The 19676-nt window shown below is 39.6% G+C and overlaps 4 protein-coding genes across 5 annotated transcripts in view; 3 read left to right on the forward strand and 1 right to left on the reverse strand.

Annotated features, from left to right (window-relative positions):
* The window catches only part of LOC103507495, a gene marked incomplete at its 5' end in the record, with an annotated part of 21165 nt that extends 13959 nt beyond the window's left edge, over positions 1–7206 (forward strand). The window contains 2 exons of the mRNA XM_026822343.1: positions 5997–6164; positions 6845–7206. Of these exons, the coding sequence (XP_026678144.1) occupies positions 5997–6164; positions 6845–6919 (243 nt within the window). The remainder of the gene's footprint in view (positions 1–5996; positions 6165–6844) is intronic.
* Positions 1954–5395, forward strand: LOC103507494. 2 transcript variants are annotated; one of them, XM_008471966.3, is made up of 2 exons: positions 1954–2352; positions 3005–5395. In XM_008471966.3, the coding sequence occupies exons 1-2, from the start codon at positions 2305–2307 to the stop codon at positions 4802–4804; spliced, it is 1848 nt and encodes a 615-aa protein (XP_008470188.1). In that variant the 5' UTR covers positions 1954–2304; the 3' UTR covers positions 4805–5395. The 2 variants fall into 2 exon arrangements, with proteins under 2 accessions (XP_008470188.1, XP_017298843.1); XM_017443354.1 differs by lacking the exon at positions 1954–2352 and adding an exon at positions 2685–2752.
* Positions 7207–8888: 1682 nt separating the features above from the next.
* Positions 8889–15726, forward strand: LOC103507496. Its single transcript, XM_026822340.1, has 5 exons — positions 8889–9194; positions 9450–10403; positions 11997–12418; positions 12831–13170; positions 15193–15726. The coding sequence occupies exons 1-5, from the start codon at positions 9147–9149 to the stop codon at positions 15724–15726; spliced, it is 2298 nt and encodes a 765-aa protein (XP_026678141.1). The 5' UTR covers positions 8889–9146.
* A 621-nt stretch (positions 15727–16347) lies between these two features.
* On the reverse strand, positions 16348–17635 carry LOC103507493. The gene is made up of 2 exons (XM_008471964.2): positions 17518–17635; positions 16348–17153 (listed from the first exon to the last, which is right to left on the reverse strand). The coding sequence occupies exons 1-2, from the start codon at positions 17566–17568 to the stop codon at positions 16557–16559; spliced, it is 648 nt and encodes a 215-aa protein (XP_008470186.1). The 5' UTR covers positions 17569–17635; the 3' UTR covers positions 16348–16556.
* Between the last annotated feature and the right edge of the window lie 2041 nt (positions 17636–19676).

Below are 19676 nucleotides of genomic sequence, written 5' to 3' on the forward strand. Positions count from 1 at the left end.
AATGGTCATGGGTGGCGGTGTCCTCTATCGTGTGCAACATAATAATAATAATAATAATAATTTTTTTTTTCTCCAAAACTATCTCCTTTGACGTTGACGATCCAGAATAGCAGGGCTCCTAGATCCGTCTTTTCCTTGTGTCCTATCCTTCTTTCGGTCCGGCAAGGCTCTTGCTCTTGTAATAGGCAACTCCTATTTCTAGGCGGGGGCCCGCCCTTAAGTTTGGGGTGTCCGGCACCCAAATGTTCCGTCTCGATGGTCGGCTTTCGCTTGATGCGGACCGATACGGATGCGCGCAGCAGACCATGCAAGCAGAAGATACTTACATACGCATTGGTATTCACTAGTATCGCACTAATTTTGAAGGAAGCCAGTGTTACGACTGATTGTCGATTAGGTTTGCGTTTAAGTAGACACCTCGTAATTTATTTTTCTGTTTCCTGTTTGGGTCGTCAGTCGAACATGCCATAACGCACACTGCTATCATCGTCGCTACAGACGCTACACCCTAGTAACCGTCCGTAAGGATTAGCCTATTACGACAGAGGACCTCTAGTGCCGAGAAAGTAGGCTTCTCCTACTGAAGCAAGTACAGAAGCTCCATAGTTCCTTCTGGCTATTCTTGGTATCGTTCAGTGTCGAGAGTTCCAGGGAGACAGTCTGGTCACGAATTTTTGTTTGAACAAAACGTACCGCGGGAAATCCCATTGGAATAGGGCTCTTCAAAAAAGTTGCGGCGGGGGGGGGGTGGAATGGGTTTCGGGCGAGCCATATAATAACAAATGGATTACACCCAAAATTACCTTATTGTTTTGCTCTAAACTTTGAAACTCTTTGGATAAAAATAAAAACTTATTATTTCATCCATCCATCAACAGACACCGTAAGTTGCGAACTGGGTTCTTACAAGTTGCAACGATTTGGTTCCTATGTTTCTTTTTCCGAGCGGCTCCTTTTCGAGCGGGGGGGGCGGACTAACGGGGACGGGGGGGGTCAACTCTTGGAGACGAGATTCGTTCATAACACAGGGTGGAGGATCGAGCAGGCAGTATATCCACCTCTGTCAAATCCATGGGGCCCCTTTCTCGTCACGATACACGATGCTCGTGTCCTGCTCGAAACTTACATCATCGGACAAATTGCATCGTTACTATCATCTTGATTTAACCCCTTACCAAAAAAAAAAAAAAAAAAAAGAAAGAATAGGAAGGAAGTTATTTGATTAAAATGAGAAGGTGTCAGTTTACGCATGGCAAATCATGATAAGAAAATGGCTACCTATTGTTACTTGAGTCATACTAATGTGGTCTTGATATACTGGGTAACATGGCAGGTTGAATGCACCAGTTCTCGATAGATCACTAAAGTTAAGCAACGTCTCGCGTGGTGGGTAACCGGATGGGTGCCCAATGCCCACTTGGGGAATCGAATTTTGAAAACCCCGGATGCGAGTTTTTTTCTATTTGAAGAAAAAGATTAGAGCGCGAATGATTTTTTATGAGACATTTTTAAATCTAAAAAGTTCGTTTTTGAGACCAAGAAAAAATATCATCCGAAGCCTCAACATTACCAAAGCTGAGTGCACCCCAAAATCCAATCACGGAGCCGAAAAAAAAAAACCCTTTGCTGGGGATGGTTACTTTCTGGTGTTCTCGTATTGATCCAGCACCTAAATGAGAAGTATTGTGTCCCTTATCGCCCATCTGATGAGGGACATACTACGGGATGGGCATGCTACGGCACAGACCACATGAGTCTAATGTAGCAGTGGATTCATTGCTACGAAATAAAAACGGCAATGAAACACTCATAAAAAAAAGGACCTTAGGCTTGTAAGCTTGATATGTAAGTTACGTTGGTTTCCTCCACACCCTGTAACCTTTTGATTGTAATACCCCTAAGGAAACGATTTAATCGTGCAACATGAACATATCGGATTGTATTACCAGTGATACAGTCAGGCAGTGCATGGAGTGATAAGAAAATGTCGGAGTTGAGGACCAAATTATTTTGCCTTTTGTGAAATACTCGTAAGTACCTGTTTGTTTTTATTAAGGAGCTGATTTTCGGTGAAAATTGAATCAGAAGTTCGATTTAAAGAGCTTTTTTAATACTATTAATCGAAAGTTCGATTTAAACTAAAACCTGTTTTAATACTATGAATGATGTTGATTTAAGTTGATTGGTAATTGAAAATTAAATTAAGAGTAAATATCTCGAAAGCACAAACCATACAATGTCCCGCTCTTCTAATATGCAGCCTATGTGAAGAAAAAAATTGTCATTGGATTTTTCATTCAAACAATGGACCAGTTTTCCATCTTGGCCTTCCTCTTCTTCTTCATGTCTTTCGTAAGTAAAATTTTCCAACTTTATCATTTGGCCAAGCGAAGAGAAAATATGATTAAAAACTTTAAAAAGATAGGGAAAATTTAATTGCTTTGGCAAACTGTTCGAGTTTGACTCATGTACTCATGTATTGATTTTCTCCTTCCTTCAAATATTCGCTATTGACCATCAAGTCACTTTTTTCGTGCGTGGTAATTTTAGTTGAATAAATCAATTTCTGAATTATTTCAATTTATTTAAAAATCTTTTCTTTTCCAGCATTTGTCTACAACCGTATGTTACCTTCGATCCGGATATAATGACACAAAGCTGGCGAAAGATTTCGATAGTTTGTCACGGATTTTTCGTTCAAACAATGGACCAGTTTTCCATCTTGGCCTTCCTCTTCTTCTTCATGTCTTTCGTAAGTAAAATTTTCCAACTGTATCATTTGGCCAAGCGAAGAGAAAATATGATTAAAAACTTTAAAAAGATAGCGAAAATTTAATTGCTTTGGCAAACTGTTTGAGTTTGACTCATGTACTCATGTATTGATTTTCTTTTTCCTTCAAATATTCGCTATTGACCATCAAGTCATTTTCTTTCGTGCGTGGTAATTTTAGTTGAATAAATCAAATTTTGAATTATTTCAATTTATAATTCTTTTCTTTTCCAGCATTTGTCTACAACCGTATGTTACCTTCGATCCGGATATAATGACACAAAGCTGGCGAAAGATTTCGATAGTTCTTTCCTCACAAGACTATTCCGAATCAAGAGAAATCAAATGCAGGATGGAAATCACATGTTTATAAATGAGAAAGCAAGGAAATATAATCACATAGATGACGAAGTACTGAACTGGAAAGTTGATGAAAATGACAGCGATGAGTGGAACGAAAACGAAATGGTGCTGCGAAGTCGATACAAACGAAGTACAAGCAGGAAAATATCGAAACCTGCAGAAATACATTCCATAGACTCCCTGGATGAGGTGCTCAAGGAACAAATAGCATCTGTCGGGAACATAGGAGGTATGGAAGACTCATGGAAATTCATAAGTAACTCGGAAATACCGCGATTCAAATCTAGCGATAACCTGTGGCAGAACTTTGAGCATGTTGAGAATATTGACATGACTCAGGAACATGAACATGAACACAGTTCAATTCAACATATCAGAGTACCGCGAGATATCAGTCAACAAAACCTTGCAGCTCTAATAAATGACAATGAGGCTGAAGGCAATAAAATCAAGTCCAACAATGGTTCCTATCAACCCAAACTTGTAGCCATTCAGCTCATACCAATCGCTATTGATGCCAATACTGCCAATGTTGATGTCACCAACAAAACCAGGTCAAATGATCCAAGTAATGAACCTATCTCACAGAACAGTTCCAATGTTATCAAAGAAGATCCTAGCGTTAATATAGCAGAGCAGATGGATAAAGATGACCTCATTACTAAACTTAGGAATAGAAAGAACACTGTAGAAGCCAACAAGCTGGCCTACACTCTATTAGATGATTTGATTAAAAATACCACCACTCCCTCCCCGGACGATTCCAATGAGAACTCTGCAATTGAAAACCTGTTACATTTGTCCATTTATAATATCAGTGAATACTTCTCGAACTCGAACAGTAAAGTAGCTTTGTTAACCGTCGACAATGCAACAGAAACCGTCGGCAATGCAACAGAGAAAACCATAATGGAGTTCATTTTTGGGAATTGGATTGACGGACATGTGGATAGTAAAATAAATGATTCTATACGAAATCAAACTGAGAGACACAATTTAACAACCAGTACAACAACAGAAACTCCAAAACCCAAAGATAAAAAAACCATGCTAGATTTTATATTAGGGAATTGGGTGTATGATCAAGTGGATAGTAAAATAAATGATTCACTACAAGCTGAGAGCCACAATGCAACCACGCCGGTTCGTTTGGAGATTGTAAATTATTCTCATACGAAAGATATTAACAATACAAACGGAAATCAACAAGAGCAGGACTTACAAGTAAACAAAAGCACAGATGGCGTTTGGCAGAAAAATGTGAAGTTAGCAATGGATGGATTTTTCATCGAGATGGTTGACATGGTCAAGTATTATACGCTGAAATCCATTTACAGCACCACAAAAATCTTGAAGAAAGCTGCACACATGACGGCACAGTTTCTGAATGGAGTCGAAGAGCAAGTGAGAAACAATACGCTTGTCAACAAAACTGCGGAGAATATCAAAGCTATCCAAAACACGGATATGGACTTTGTGAAGAACACAACGGGAAAGATTGTGCAAAACAACTTTGATTTGATGAAAAACGCTACGGGCAAAATATTGGATAATAATCTAAGTTTGTATGGTAATGTAACAAAGAAAGTAATAAACGAATCGGACACAAATTTACCCATAAGTAGTGCTGTGGGTAAGCTAACAAACTTTTACCTTGATAACTTGGGGTGATCTGGATCCTGCCTTATTTCATCACTTTGACAACTACATGCATGTCTGCAATTTTCCTCAGATTTTCATTTTACGTTTTCACCAGGGCTATGCCCATTCTGTTTGTATGAACTCCAAGTATGTCATTCCATATTGCTAATCAGTTCATGTTTGTGTTCAAATTTTTTAGTATTGTTTATTCTCCAGGCTGGATTTTTAATGAACTAATTACGTCATGTGTGCCTGGTTAATTCTTCAATAAAGAAATCTCTCGTACTAGGTAGTACTCACTCATTGAATTTTATGGTGGTAGTAGTAGTAGTAGCTATTGGAGTAAAAGGATTTTTAAGTCTTATTGAGCTAGGAGCTAGTAAAAACAAGGGTTCCTATTTTCTTTATTCTTTAATGGATTTTTGAGTTACACTGGTAGATATGTACTCCTTCTTGTGGGTTGAAAGTTGAAATACCTACCTATTTCCTCACGATCTCAAATAGAGATAGTGCAGTTTCTAGACATCTTATTTATTTGTTGTTGGTTTGAGTTACATCATCTGGTGATTTTTTATCTATCCAATATCTTGGATTAAACTTAGCTTCCATTGAACTTGTCTGACGTTGAAAGTTGAAATACCTACCTATTTCCTCACGATCTCAAATAGAGATAGTGCAGTTTCTAGACATCTTATTCAATATTTAGTTACTTGGGGGTCGAGTGGATTGTGGAACACACCACATGCCTTCAGACACACTCCATTTGTCAAGGGTCTAAGTTTACCTTGCCCTTGGGATCAATTTAATTTGAAGAAACCATTTACTGATGAAAACTACATGACCAAGATTCCGTTGAGAACCTTTTCGGATTCCTACGTCACATAAATGTTTATCACCTAATCTAATATAGAAGTCAGCGCGTAAATAGATAAATTTTACAATAATTTGTTTTCCAATATTGCAGTTCATCATGCGTAAGAAGGGGCGCAGCTTCAACAACCGGCAACGCTGTATCCCAGTATCACTGGACGACTTTTTAGGATTCCCACGTCACATAAATGTTTATCACCTAATCTAATATAGAAGTCAGCGCGAATGACCTTGTAGTTAAAGCGCTTTATTGAAAAAAAAAAAAATAGTTTTTTTTTCTATTGTCATTATTGTAAAAAGGGTTAGTCCGTAAAAATTTTACAATAATTTGTTCTGTTTTCCAATATTGCAGTTCATCATGCGTAAGAAGGGGCGCAGCTTCAACAACCGGCAACGCTGTATCCCAGTATCACTGGACGACTATAGTTTGGACAATGTGTCTGTGTATAACAGTACGCGACGTAAGCGTCGACAGAGCGTGTCCAAGCGGTCCTATGGGAACCCGGCCTTTGACGATCCGGTAAGTTATACAGGGTGCGCCAGAAAAAACACTGACAACGGCTCAGGGTAGGTAGATCTCATCATTTCTAACAAGGTTCTGTGAGTCATTTTCCTAACTTGGACCTCGTTTCCGAGAAGAGTCCGAAAAAAACACTTTGAAATAGTAATAGAAGTTTTTTTTTTTTTTTTAAGAGGTTTGACAGAGGGAACTGTAACTGCTATGGTCTTATCGTCCCGAAATCGAAGAGCAGTTTATCATATGACTTTACAGCTTCTCTTCTTTGTTTACTCTAGACATGCAAAAGTTCCCACTTCGGATGAAGGACAATGATCTCCTGGTGACAGAATTATACAAGGATCCTTCCAACGATCCTATCACAGCCATCTCTGTCTATCTTACACCCAAAACTAGTAAGTACTTGGTTTCCTTGTCTTTTTGTGGAATCTGTTTGTGTTTGTGTGTGTGTTTTTTTTTTAAGAGGTTTGACAGAGGGAACTGTAACTGCTATGGTCTTATCGTCCCGAAATCGAAGAGAGAAGGAAGACAGGATAGGAGAAAGTCAGCGGTTCCGAGAACGAACATTATCCCATCAGGATAAAATCCGCCCCGGGCGGGAATCGAACCCGCGACCTAGCGCTTGCAAGGTAGACGCACTACCAACTAAGCTAACTAGGCTGGCTCAATTTAAGTTAAATGAGAGTGTTCCCACTACACACGATACGATTTTTTCCCGAACGACATCGACAAATGGGAATGGGCCATTGGGCCTTTAGTTTTGATGTATCTGTAAACAGATTGATATATTGACAAATATAATATGTCAATAAAGAAGTGACTTTTAGCATAATACTCTATTAAACTTTTAGCATAATGGAACATCTTCTTCTAAGCTGACAGTGTAAATAAAGCACCACCTGTGTGTAACTAGAATCTAGATAGAAACAAATAAAATTAAGTTCTAAAGTTAAACCTAGTGTAGGTTATAAAATATTATCTAATAAAAAAAAATAAATAAATAAACTAAACACAATCTGACATGTTGATGAATTTCAAAATCTCACATATTTTGTCTTTCTTTTCGTTTTATTACAAAAATAAATATTTATAGTATTTTAACAATTAAAATCATTTGAATTGACCTTATGAGCTGGACTATGAAAGGCCAGCTACTTGCCTGGTGTAAACACCACTGGATTCTAGTCCAGATTTTTTCCTTTGATTTAATTAATCTCACAGATGAATTGCGTTCGAAAGTTATAGGTTCAGCATTGTGCCCGACGGAAGGTTCAATAAACTGTAATTATGTTAAGCATACATTTAGAAACGAATTACGTACGACACGCGTAGCCAGCCTAGTTCGCTTGGTTGGTAGCGCGTCTGCCTTGTAAACCCACGGCCTGTGGGTTTGATTCCCGCCCGGGGCGGATTTTATCCTCAACGGATAATGTTCGTTCTCGGAACGGCTGGCTTTCTCCTATCCTGTGTTCCTTTTCTCCTAGATCTCGGGACGATAAGACCTTAGCAGTTGCAGTTTCCTCTATCAAACCTCTCTCTTTTTTTTAAATAAATAATAATAATAACGTGCTATCTCCTGTGGCGGTGGGTACTGGTAAAATAGGAAGGAAGTTATTTGATTAAAATGAGAAGGTGTCAGTTTACGCATGGCAAATCATGATAAGAAAATGGCTACCTATTGTTACTTGAGTCATACTAATGTGGTCTTGATATACTGGGTAACATGGCAGGTTGAATGCACCAGTTCTCGATAGATCACTAAAGTTAAGCAACGTCTCGCGTGGTGGGTAACCGGATGGGTGCCCAATGCCCACTTGGGGAATCGAATTTTGAAAACCCCGGATGCGAGTTTTTTTCTATTTGAAGAAAAAGATTAGAGCGCGAATGATTTTTTATGAGACATTTTTAAATCTAAAAAGTTCGTTTTTGAGACCAAGAAAAAATATCATCCGAAGCCTCAACATTACCAAAGCTGAGTGCACCCCAAAATCCAATCACGGAGCCGAAAAAAAAAAACCCTTTGCTGGGGATGGTTACTTTCTGGTGTTCTCGTATTGATCCAGCACCTAAATGAGAAGTATTGTGTCCCTTATCGCCCATCTGATGAGGGACATACTACGGGATGGGCATGCTACGGCACAGACCACATGAGTCTAATGTAGCAGTGGATTCATTGCTACGAAATAAAAACGGCAATGAAACACTCATAAAAAAAGGACCTTGGGCTTGTAAGCTTGATATGTAAGTAACGTTGGTTTCCTCCACACCCTGTAACCTTTTGATTGTAATACCCCTAAGGAAACGATTTAATCGTGCAACATGAACATATCGGATTGTGTGTTCTCGTATTGATCCAGCACCTAAATGAGAAGTATTGCGTCCCTTATCGCCCATCTGATGAGGGACATACTACGGGATGGGCATGCTACGGCACAGATCACATGAGTCTAATGTAGCAGTGGATTCATTGCTACGAAATAAAAACGGCAATGAAACACTCATAAAAAAAAGGACCTTAGGCTTGTAAGCTTGATATGTAAGTTACGTTGGTTTCCTCCACACCCTGTAACCTTTTGATTGTAATACCCCTAAGGAAACGATTTAATCGTGCAACATGAACATATCGGATTGTATTACCAGTGATACAGTCAGGCAGTGCATGGAGTGATAAGAAAATGTCGGAGTTGAGGACCAAATTATTTTGCCTTTTGTGAAATACTCGTAAGTACCTGTTTGTTTTTATTAAGGAGCTGATTTTCGGTGAAAATTGAATCAGAAGTTCGATTTAAAGAGCTTTTTTAATACTATTAATCGAAAGTTCGATTTAAACTAAAACCTGTTTTAATACTATGAATGAAGTTGATTGGTAATTGAAAATTAAATTAAGAGTAAATATCTCGAAAGCACAAAGCATACAATGTCCCGCTCTTCTAACATGCAGCCTATGTGAAGAAAAGATTCGTCATTGGATTTTTCGTTCAAGCAATGGACCAGTTTTCCATCTTGGCCTTCCTCTTCTTCTTCATGTCTTTCGTAAGTAAAATTTTCCAACTTCATCATTTGGCCAAGCGAAGAGAAAATATGATTAAAAACTTAAAAAAGATAGGGAAAATTTAATTGCTTTGGCAAACTGTTCGAGTTTGACTCATGTATTGATTTTCTGATTTTCTTTTTCCTTCAAATATTCGCTATTGACCATCAAGTCACTTTTTTCGTGCGTGGTAATTTTAGTTGAATAAATCAATTTCTGAATTATTTCAATTTATTTAAAAATCTTTTCTTTTCCAGCATTTGTCTACAACCGTATGTTACCTTCGATCCGGATATAATGACACAAAGCTGGCGAAAGATTTCGATAGTCCTTTCCTCACAAGACTATTCCGAATCAAGAGAAATCAAATGCAGGATGGAAATCGCATGTTTATAAATGAGAAAGCAAGGAAATATAATCACATAGATGATGAAGTACTGAACTGGAAGATTGATGAAAGTGACAGCGATGAGTGGAACGAAAACGAAATGGTGCTGCGAAGTCGATACAAACGAAGTACAAGCAGGAAAATATCGAAACCTGCAGAAATACATTCCATAGACTCCCTGGATGAGGTGCTCAAGGAACAAATAGCATCTGTCGGGAACATAGGAGGTATGGAAGACTCATGGAAATTCATAAGTAACTCGGAAATACCGCGATTCAAATCTAGCGATAACCTGTGGCAGAACTTTGAGCATGTTGAGAATATTGACATGACTCAGGAACATGAACATGAACACAGTTCAATTCAACATATCAGAGTACCGCGAGATATCAGTCAACAAAACCTTGCAGCTCTAATAAATGACAATGAGGCTGAAGGCAATAAAATCAAGTCCAACAATGGTTCCTATCAACCCAAACTTGTAGCCATTCAGCTCATACCAATCGCTATTGATGCCAATACTGCCAATGTTGATGTCACCAACAAAACCAGGTCAAATGATCCAAGTAATGAACCTATCTCACAGAACAGTTCCAATGTTATCAAAGAAGATCCTAGCGTTAATATAGCAGAGCAGATGGATAAAGATGACCTCATTACTAAACTTAGGAATAGAAAGAACACTGTAGAAGCCAACAAGCTGGCCTACACTCTATTAGATGATTTGATTAAAAATACCACCACTCCCTCCCCGGACGATTCCAATGAGAACTCTGCAATTGAAAACCTGTTACATTTGTCCATTTATAATATCAGTGAATACTTCTCGAACTCGAACAGTAATCTGAGGTTCGTGCTCATCCAGTTCGAACCCAGGCCGAGGACATTCATCATCGTGTTAGTGTTGCTATCGCTGATCTTCTTCAGATTGTTGAAGTTGCCGTCTTTGAATTGGTTGGTCAGCTCTTGTATACCGTTAAAGGGATTGTCGCTGGTGGATTGACTGGATTTGGATTTGGTGGCGCTTGAGCTGGGGGAGCGGATGGGGACTGCTGTTTTGGCTGAGCTGAAGGAAAAGATGTCATCTTCCTCGTCTTCTTTGGGTGCACAGCGGACGTCCTGCAGGGAAAAAAGAAATTCATTAAGGTCAAGTATCAATATTAGCGAGTTTTTGCAACCAAAATTAGCGTCCCGTTAACTGTACTCTTTCACGTTATTCGACGAAAACTCGTTTCTGCACAAGCGCAGTTTTGGTCAACTTACATCTGGAGGTCGACTTCAATAATCTTCACGTAAGTCAGCGGTGCAAAAACTCGCTATTTTTTCACTAGTTTGAATTTTTATTTTGAATAGGGTAAACTATTGACGCTTGGATGAGCGTAGGATATTCTATCAAAAAGTTCGAAATTTTACGTAGTAAAAAATGGAAAGTAATAAAATTAAATATATTATTGGGTTTTACGTAATACGCTTACCTGAAGCAGCCAGAGTGCGGCGCATAGTACTATGATGAGCTCAGGTGACATGGTTTGCTATGAGGGGAGCTTATGAATGAATCTGGTCACATTGGAGACATGGTACGCGTGCTCTTCATCTCAGAGGAGAATCACAGGGGAAAAGCTTTTCCCGGGAGAACAATTCCCAATAGCTTGTTAATTCGTCTGCATTGAAACAAATATTTAGTTTTTCTATTTGTGTTATGAGAGCGAAGTTTTTCTATTTGTGTTATGAGAGCGAAGCTGCAACAGTGTTATGGTCTCATCACTGCGATATGGAAGGTCACGGAAATCCACCATATTATCAACACTCCGAGCAGGCTTCAAGGGACGCCTTGTTGAGTTTGACAATCTCGTTGAGTAGATTGGTGCCTGGAAAAGGAAACGTTTGTGATGTCAACTTTTGATGTCTTCTAGTTACGCTCTGTTGTGATTTGATTTCTTTTAGCTACGCTCTATGTCAACTTTTGTTTGTTGGTTGGTCAACGTTCGATATGTGCGAAAAATTTTCATTTTATTTTCTGCTCCACTGACGAAAGATAAAATTCTTAAACTGGATTTAGATGACGTGAATCGAACTTGTGAACAATGGTTCCTATCAACCCAAACTTGTAGCCATTCAGCTCATACCAATCGCTATTGATGCCAATACTGCCAATCCAAGTAATGAACCTATCTCACAGAACAGTTCCAATGTTATCAAAGAAGATCCTAGCGTTAATATAGCAGAGCAGATGGATAAAGATGACCTTATTACTAAACTTAGGAATAGAAAGAACACTGTAGAAGCCAACAAGCTGGCCTACACTCTATTAGATGATTTGATCAAAAATACCACCACTCCCTCCCCAGACGATTCCAATGAGAACTCTGCAATTGAAAACCTGTTACATTTGTCCATTTATAATATCAGTGAATATTTCTCGAACTCGAACAGTAAAGTAGCTTTGTTAACTGTCGACAATGCAACAGAAACCGTCGGCAATGCAACAGAGAAAACTATAATGGAGTTCATTTTTGGGAATTGGATTGACGGACATGTGGATAGTAAAATAAATGATTCTATACGAAATCAAACTGAGAGACACAATTTAACAACCAGTACAACAACAGAAACTCCAAAACCCAAAGATAAAAAAACCATGCTAGATTTTATATTAGGGAATTGGGTGTATGATCAAGTGGATAGTAAAATAAATGATTCACTACAAGCTGAGAGCCACAATGCAACCACGCCGGTTCGTTTGCAGATTGTAAATTATTCTCATACGAAAGATATTAACAATACAAACGGAAATCAACAAGAGCAGGACTTACAAGTAAACAAAAGCACAGAGAGATTGTAAATTATTCTCATACGAAAGATATTAACAATACAAACGGAAATCAACAAGAGCAGGACTTACAAGTAAACAAAAGCACAGACTACGTAATAAAAAATGGAAAGTAATAAAATTAAATATATTATTGGGTCTACATTTCTCGCTTACCTGAAGCAGCCAGAGTGCGGCGCATAGTACTATGATGAGCTCAGGTGACATGATTTGCTATGAGGGGAGCTTATGAATGAATCTGGTCACATTAGAGACATGGTACGCGTGCTCTTCATCTCAGAGGAGAATCACAGGGGAAAAGCTTTTCCCGGGAGAACAATTCCCGATTGCTTGTTAATTCGTCTGCATTGAAACAAATATTTAGTTTTTCTATTTGTGTTATTACATGATTACATTTCATGTCTTTCTTTGACGCGAAAGCACAGATGGCGTTTGGCAGAAAAATGTGAAGTTAGCAATGGATGGATTTTTCATCGAGATGGTTGACATGGTCAAGTATTATACGCTGAAATCCATTTACAGCACCACAAAAATCTTGAAGAAAGCTGCACACATGACGGCACAGTTTCTGAATGGAGTCGAAGAGCAAGTGAGAAACAATACGCTTGTCAACAAAACTGCGGAGAATATCAAAGCTATCCAAAACACGGATATGGACTTTGTGAAGAACACAACGGGAAAGATTGTGCAAAACAACTTTGATTTGATGAAAAACGCTACGGGCAAAATATTGGATAATAATCTAAGTTTGTATGGTAATGTAACAAAGAAAGTAATAAACGAATCGGACACAAATTTACCCATAAGTAGCGCTGTGGGTAAGCTAACAAACTTTTACCTTGATAACTTGGGGTGATCTGGATCCTGCCTTATTCCATCACTTTGACAACTACATGCATCCGAGGTTGACCTGGCTATTAAGTATAGGGAATCCTCGTTTCTTCTCAAAACCCCAGCACCCAGCATTAATCATTTTGTATTTTGTTTGGATACCAGCGAGTCTGGTTCCCAATATCCCAAATTTTCATAGAACCTTGAAGCACACACGGCACACGCCTCTGTACAGACCCATACCCATAGGAGTATCATCACTTTGACAACTACATGCATGTCTGCAATTTTCCTCAGATTTTCATTTTACGTTTTCACAAGGGCTATGCCCATTTTGTTTGTATGAACTCCAAGTATGTCATTCCATATTGCTAATCAGTTCATGTTTGTGTTCAATTTTTTTAGTATTGTTTATTCTCCAGGCTGGATTTTTAATGAACCAATTACGTCATGTGTGCCTGGTTAATTCTTCAATAAAGAAATCTCACCGTGAATTGTTTCAGGATTGAGTTCAATCCGAGGTTGACCTGGCTATTAAGTATAGGGAATCCTCGTTTCTTCTCAAAACCCCAGCACCCAGCATTAATCATTTTTTGTATTTTGTTTGGATACCAGCGAGTCTGGTTCCAAAATCCCAAATTTTCATAGAACCTTGAAGCACACACGGCACACGCCTCTGTACATACCCATACGAGTATGAAGGACTGTAGTTTACCTTCCCTAATTGGTTAGCACCTGTATAAATATACGTTGTGTTGTATTTCTGTTCAGTTTATTGTCATAGTATTAGATACATAAACAATCTCATGCTCATTTAATTTTGTCAATATTTCCAGGGTTTTTACTCCTGTTTGTGTTTTTCTTTTGTCATTGCCCTTAAGCTGTGTCCAAACATAGTCGACGGCCGTCGACCGATGTCGACTGAAACCCTAAACTGTCTCGACAACATACATAGATTCACCTCGTCGATTATGTGTGGACATAGCTTTACAGGCGATAGCACTTTCAATAGAACAGTTGCGCTGACTCAGGTGAGGTTTCAAAGTCAGAGAGCAGAAAAAATGAGGAACTAGGGAATTTTTCTTTTTCCTCTAAGACTTCTAGATCCCGAGATAAATCGATTTAAAAAATACCGGTAAATCGTAAACTTTGACGTCACGGCATACGTTCCCGTATACGATGACGTCACATCAAATGTCCCGAGCAAAGCTCCCGAGCAGGCAACACATTAATGTGTTTGTGCGCATACGTTTCTGCGCATTTCTTTCTGCTCCTCCGCAAGCGTGCTTGCATACTGGCGCTACCTAGCGGACGAAAAAAACAACTGTGTAAAGTCTGACGTCACACATCTTTGAACTCTTTCATTAGAACGGAAAATAAAAATTGAATTTTCGACTTTTTACAGTTATTTTTTCGGAGTTTTGTCCAGGGGCTTCCAGAGGGGAGGGGGTCATCAGGCCTAGGTTCATCAAGGGGGCCTGAAACCATTTCTGTAGCAAGGGAAATTTCAGGCTGTTTAAGGTCCCCCAGTCAGCCTAGTTAGCTTAGTTGGTAGTGCGTCTGCCTTGTAAGCGCTAGGCCGCGGGTTCGATTCCCGCCCGGGGCGGATTTTATCCTGATGGGATAATGTTCGTTCTCGGAACCGCTGGCTTTCTCCTATCCTGTCTTCTTTCTCTCTTCGATTTCGGGACGATAAGACCATAGCAGTTACAGTTCCCTCTGTCAAACCTCTTAAAAAAAAATATCTTTTTCAGTTTTTAGTCTAAAATCTCATTTGAAAGAAATTAACTTTGTGCCATTTTTCTTGATACCTACTTTGTTTTGTCTCTTGCAGACCCTCTTTCCTAGTTTGTATTGTCTTTGAGGTTACCCCAAGTAAAAACTGTAATACTGATTATTTATTAATACTCATTTCCTCTTATTCTCATCCCATGCTTATGTCACGCGCTAGACGTACATCTGTCTGTCTGCTCCGACTGATGGCCCGTCCTCCGTGGATGCCGTCAACCCCAACACCAACGTCTCCAAGCTAGCGGCCGAGGCTGCAGCCAACGCCACACAACTTGCACAAAACAAGTACAACTCTGTGCCCGGCCTTCTCAACCAGATTAATGAGTTTGGTACTTCCTCACTCGGATCTTTCGGTAATGCGGCAATCGATGCGGCGAATAATCTGGGGAATCTTGCTTCCAATGCGGTTGGACAGCTCATCAATACATTCGGCATGGCTACAGAGCTACTTGGATTTCTAAGCGGAGGCCTCGTGACAACCTCTAGTCAGATTGCCAGTCAGATAGGACAAGGCGTGGGTGGCGCGTTGAATAGCACTGGCAAAATTGTGAGCAGTAACTTCAAAGAGTACAGCTCCCTAGTGAGCAGACTCGGCAGTCAGACGTTGAGTACAGGAGGAAAGACGGCTGCCTCTGCCCTGGGGGCGAGTGGAAATGTTCATCTGAGTACACGGGATTATACCTGGGAAGGTTAATGATCTTGATATATCTGTAGAAATAATAGGTGTTGCATTTTTCTTGTAAAAATACACGCTTCCCCTTGATTTATTAACTTTTCTTCCTGTGTTTTCATATATGACGTATACTCTCAAAACTTATACTTCCCAATATAAGAAATAACATTGCATTCTGGTAATAATCCTGTGTTGTTTTTCTGTGAATGTCACTAGAGATCCCAACAAACAATCTTTTTGACGCCGCGCCAGAGTCAACAGAAAGAGATCCGGAAGCGTTAACCCGCTCTGTCAATAGTCAATAAGAACTTAGTATTGTGGTTGGGTGGAAGAGCTCCTTCTGGAGAATCCTGCCACATTAAAAATAGCCATAAAAAATATTCCATTGTATTCCAAAGATTCACAATTTTTTGGTACACCTACTTAGTTACCTAACTACTTCTATCATCATTATTATTATTTTTTAATCTATCTCTTAAGTAGACAAGTCCCAACTTATTTCATTCTCATAGGAGTAGAAAAAATGGGATGCTTGATATCACAAAGAAGTCTTTTGAATGTCTGACTGTGTTCTAGAAATCTGGGAACAGTGGAAATGTACACGCTACACGGGAATGTGAGAAACAAATTCAAACCATTTTCTGCACTTCTATTTCAATAAATGGATAACATCGATTCCTTTTATTCAAAGCCGTTTTATTATCACTTGAAAAATTATATTTATTTCGATTTTGGAAACTATATGGATTAAAAAAAGTAAGAGATTTCGCTAGATCGCTAGTTATAAAACTAAGAAAGGAGCTTTGTCGAGAGTCAGATACGAAAAGGAATATTGTAACACTCTCCTGTGTTTAGCCACCGAACCATCCTGACGCTGCGTTCACAATACCCGGAGGCAGTTCATTCTTAATATCCACCAATGTCTCCAAAGGTCTTCCAGACTTGCTGACGAGGGCCAAACTATTGGCTGAATCTTCCTTATCATTGGCATTGAACGTATCCCTGACAGCGCTGATTTGTTTATAGCCAGGGTCCAGCGAGGCTTTGATCTTGCTATTGGTGTTCTCCACCTGTTGCTTGATGAATCTCAAGTTGTTATCGTTCATCTTGTGAAAGGAGTCGATCAGCTTCTCGCCCAGGTCGCGGTTCAAATCATTCCACTGGTTCGCCAGTCTGAGGTTCGTGCTCATCCAGTTCGAACCCAGGCCGAGGACATTCATCATCGTGTTAGCGTTGCTATCGCTGATCTTCTTCAGATTGTTGAAGTTGCCGTCTTTGAATTGGTTGGTCAGCTCTTGTATACCGTTGAAGGGATTGTCGCTGGTGGATTGACTGGATTTGGATTTGGTGGCGCTTGAGCTGGGGGAGCGGATGGGGACTGCTGTTTTGGCTGAGCTGAAGGAAAAGATGTCATCTTCCTCTTCTTCTTTGGGTGCACAGCGGACGTCCTGCAGGGAAAAAAAGAAATTCATTAAGGTCAAGTATCAATATTAGCGAGTTTTTGCAACCAAAATTAGCGTCCCGTTAACTGGACTCTTTCACGTTATTCGACGAAAACTCGTTTCTGCACAAGCGCAGTTTTGATCAACTTACATCTGGAGGTCGACTTTGGTAATCTTCACGTAAGTTAGCGGTGCAAAAACTCGCTATTTTTTCACTAGTTTGAATTTTTATTTTGAATAGGGTAAACTATTGACGCTTAGATGAGCGTAGGATATTCTATCAAAAAGTTCGAAATTTTACGTAGATAATAGAAAATGGAAAGTAATAAAATTAAATAATTATATTATTGGGTCTACATTTCTCGCTTACCTGAAGCAGCCAGAGTGCGGCGTATAGTACTATGATGAGCTCAGGTGACATGATGTGCTATGAGGGGAGCTTATGAATGAATCTGGTCACATTGGAGACATGGTACGCGTGCTCTTCATCTCAGAGGAGAATCACAGGGGAAAGCTTTTAATCTGATAATCCTTATCTACCTAGAGACAATTACCTAGGTACATTTGTATTAACGTCTTGACCGATCGACGAGACGAGTCATTAAAAACCGCAGTTTCATCTCAGTAGAACAGTTGTACAATAATTGCTTACCCATACCGGGACCTTAAAAACTGTTATCTCCACCCGAAACTTACGTACTTATAGAACTCTTGTGTTATTACATGATTACATTTCATGTCTTTCTTTGACGCGTGAGAGCTAGTCCTTGATATTTTGCTAACGTCAGACTTGTGTTTCTTGACCTTTCACGAGGATTTCAACCAGCTCTTCAATATTGTTCTCACGACAGACTTCAATTTCTTTTGCAAGTGACCAATGTGACCATACTTTGATTACTTTGCGTTATGAGCTAGAAATATCCCCGATTTCCCGTTCTTTTATGTCGCGTTTTACTACCGTGAATTGTCTCAGGATTGACTTCAATCCGAGCAGGGCCGGATTAGCCCCCCGCGGGGCCCGGGGCAGTTTCAAAGGCGCGGGGCCCCCAGTTTGGGCTGATCGAACTTAAAATTTTCGCTAGAAATATCCCCGATTTCCCGTTCTTTTATGTCGCGTTTTACTACCGTGAATTGTCTCAGGATTGAGTTCAATCCGAGGTTGACCTGGCTATTAAGTATAGGGAATCCTCTTTTTTTTTTAAGAGGTTTGACAGAGGGAACTGTAACTGCTATGGTCTTATCGTCCCGAAATGGAAGAGAGAAGGAAGACAGGATAGGAGAAAGCCAGCCGTTCCGAGAACGAACATTATCCCATCAGGATAAAATCCGCTCCGGGGGGGAATCGAACCCGCGGCCTAGCGCTTACAAGGCAGACGCACTACCAACTAAGCTAACTAGGCTGACCGGGAATCCTCGTTTCTTCTCAAAACCCCAGCACCCAGCATTAATCATTTGTATTTTGTTTGGATACCAGAGAGTCTGGTTCCCAATATCCCAAATTTTCATAGAACCTTGAAGCACACACGGCACACGCCTCTGTACAGACCCATACCCATACGAGTATGCAGGACTGTGGTTTACCTTCCCTAATTGGTTAGCACCTGTATAAATATACGTTGTGTTGTATCTCTGTTTAGTTTATTGTCATAGTATTAGATACATAAACAATCTCATGCTCATTTAATTTTGTCAACATTTCCAGGGTTTTTACTCCTGTTTGTGTTTTTCTTTTGTCATTGCCCTTAAGCTGTGTCCAAACATAGTCGACGGCCGTCGACCGATGTCGACTGAAACCCTAAACTGTCTCGACAACATACATAGATTCACCTCGTCGATTATGTGTGGACATAGCTTTACAGGCGATAGCACTTTCAATAGAACAGTTGCGCTGACTCAGGTGAGGTTTCAAAGTCAAAGAGCAGAAAAAATGAGGAAATAGGGAATTTTTCTTTTTCCTCTAAGACTTCTAGACCCCGAGATAAATCGATTTAAAAAATACCGGTAAATCGTGAACTTTGACGTCACGGCATACGTTCCCGTATACGATGACGTCACATCAAATGTCCCGAGCAAAGCTCCCGAGCAGGCAACACATTAATATGAATTTTCGACTTTTTACAGTTATTTTTTCGGGGTTTTGACCTCGGATTTGGATTTTTCCCAACTTTTTACATAGGAATCGACCATTTAGTTATAATTTACCCATTTGCAACTGCTCCATTCACCAGTTCTCAACATTGCGCGTGGTTAGCATCCGGATGGGTAACTATCTGGACAATCGCGTGATGCTGACTTTTCCCGACCCTACTCAGGCTGGGCTGGGTGAGTTTAATGTCAGTAGACGGGTAGCTTGGAATTTTCCCTCAATGCCGTACCTGCTGCGGAATTTTTAAATAACTTCTGATAGAGAATAATAAACTTTTTCGTACATCTGATGGAACTCCATTTTATTCAGGTTAAAATAACTCAGAGTAGAAGGGCCCTATTTCACAATTTTCTGATACTTATCCTTCATTTGAATCTTACTTG

The sequence above is a fragment of the Diaphorina citri genome, unplaced genomic scaffold, assembly GCF_000475195.1.
Source record: "Diaphorina citri unplaced genomic scaffold, Diaci psyllid genome assembly version 1.1 scaffold318, whole genome shotgun sequence".
Classification (NCBI taxonomy): domain Eukaryota; kingdom Metazoa; phylum Arthropoda; class Insecta; order Hemiptera; family Psyllidae; genus Diaphorina; species Diaphorina citri.

Excerpts from the sequence above, each read along its gene's own strand:
- LOC103507494 (XM_008471966.3), top strand. The coding sequence starts at position 2,305 with ATGGACCAGTTTTCCATCTTGGCCTTCCTCTTCTTCTTCATGTCTTTC. Across the intron at positions 2,353-3,004 it reads TCTTCTTCTTCATGTCTTTC|CATTTGTCTACAACCGTATG; the intron begins GTAAGTAAAATT and ends TTTCTTTTCCAG.
- LOC103507496 (XM_026822340.1), top strand. The coding sequence starts at position 9,147 with ATGGACCAGTTTTCCATCTTGGCCTTCCTCTTCTTCTTCATGTCTTTC. Across the intron at positions 10,404-11,996 it reads TTTATAATATCAGTGAATAC|TTCTCGAACTCGAACAGTAA; the intron begins TTCTCGAACTCG and ends ATCAGTGAATAT. Across the intron at positions 12,419-12,830 it reads AACAAAAGCACAGAGAGATT|CACAGATGGCGTTTGGCAGA; the intron begins GTAAATTATTCT and ends TTGACGCGAAAG.
- LOC103507493 (XM_008471964.2), bottom strand. The coding sequence starts at position 17,568 with ATGTCACCTGAGCTCATCATAGTACTATACGCCGCACTCTGGCTGCTT. Across the intron at positions 17,154-17,517 it reads CCGCACTCTGGCTGCTTCAG|GACGTCCGCTGTGCACCCAA; the intron begins GTAAGCGAGAAA and ends TTTTCCCTGCAG.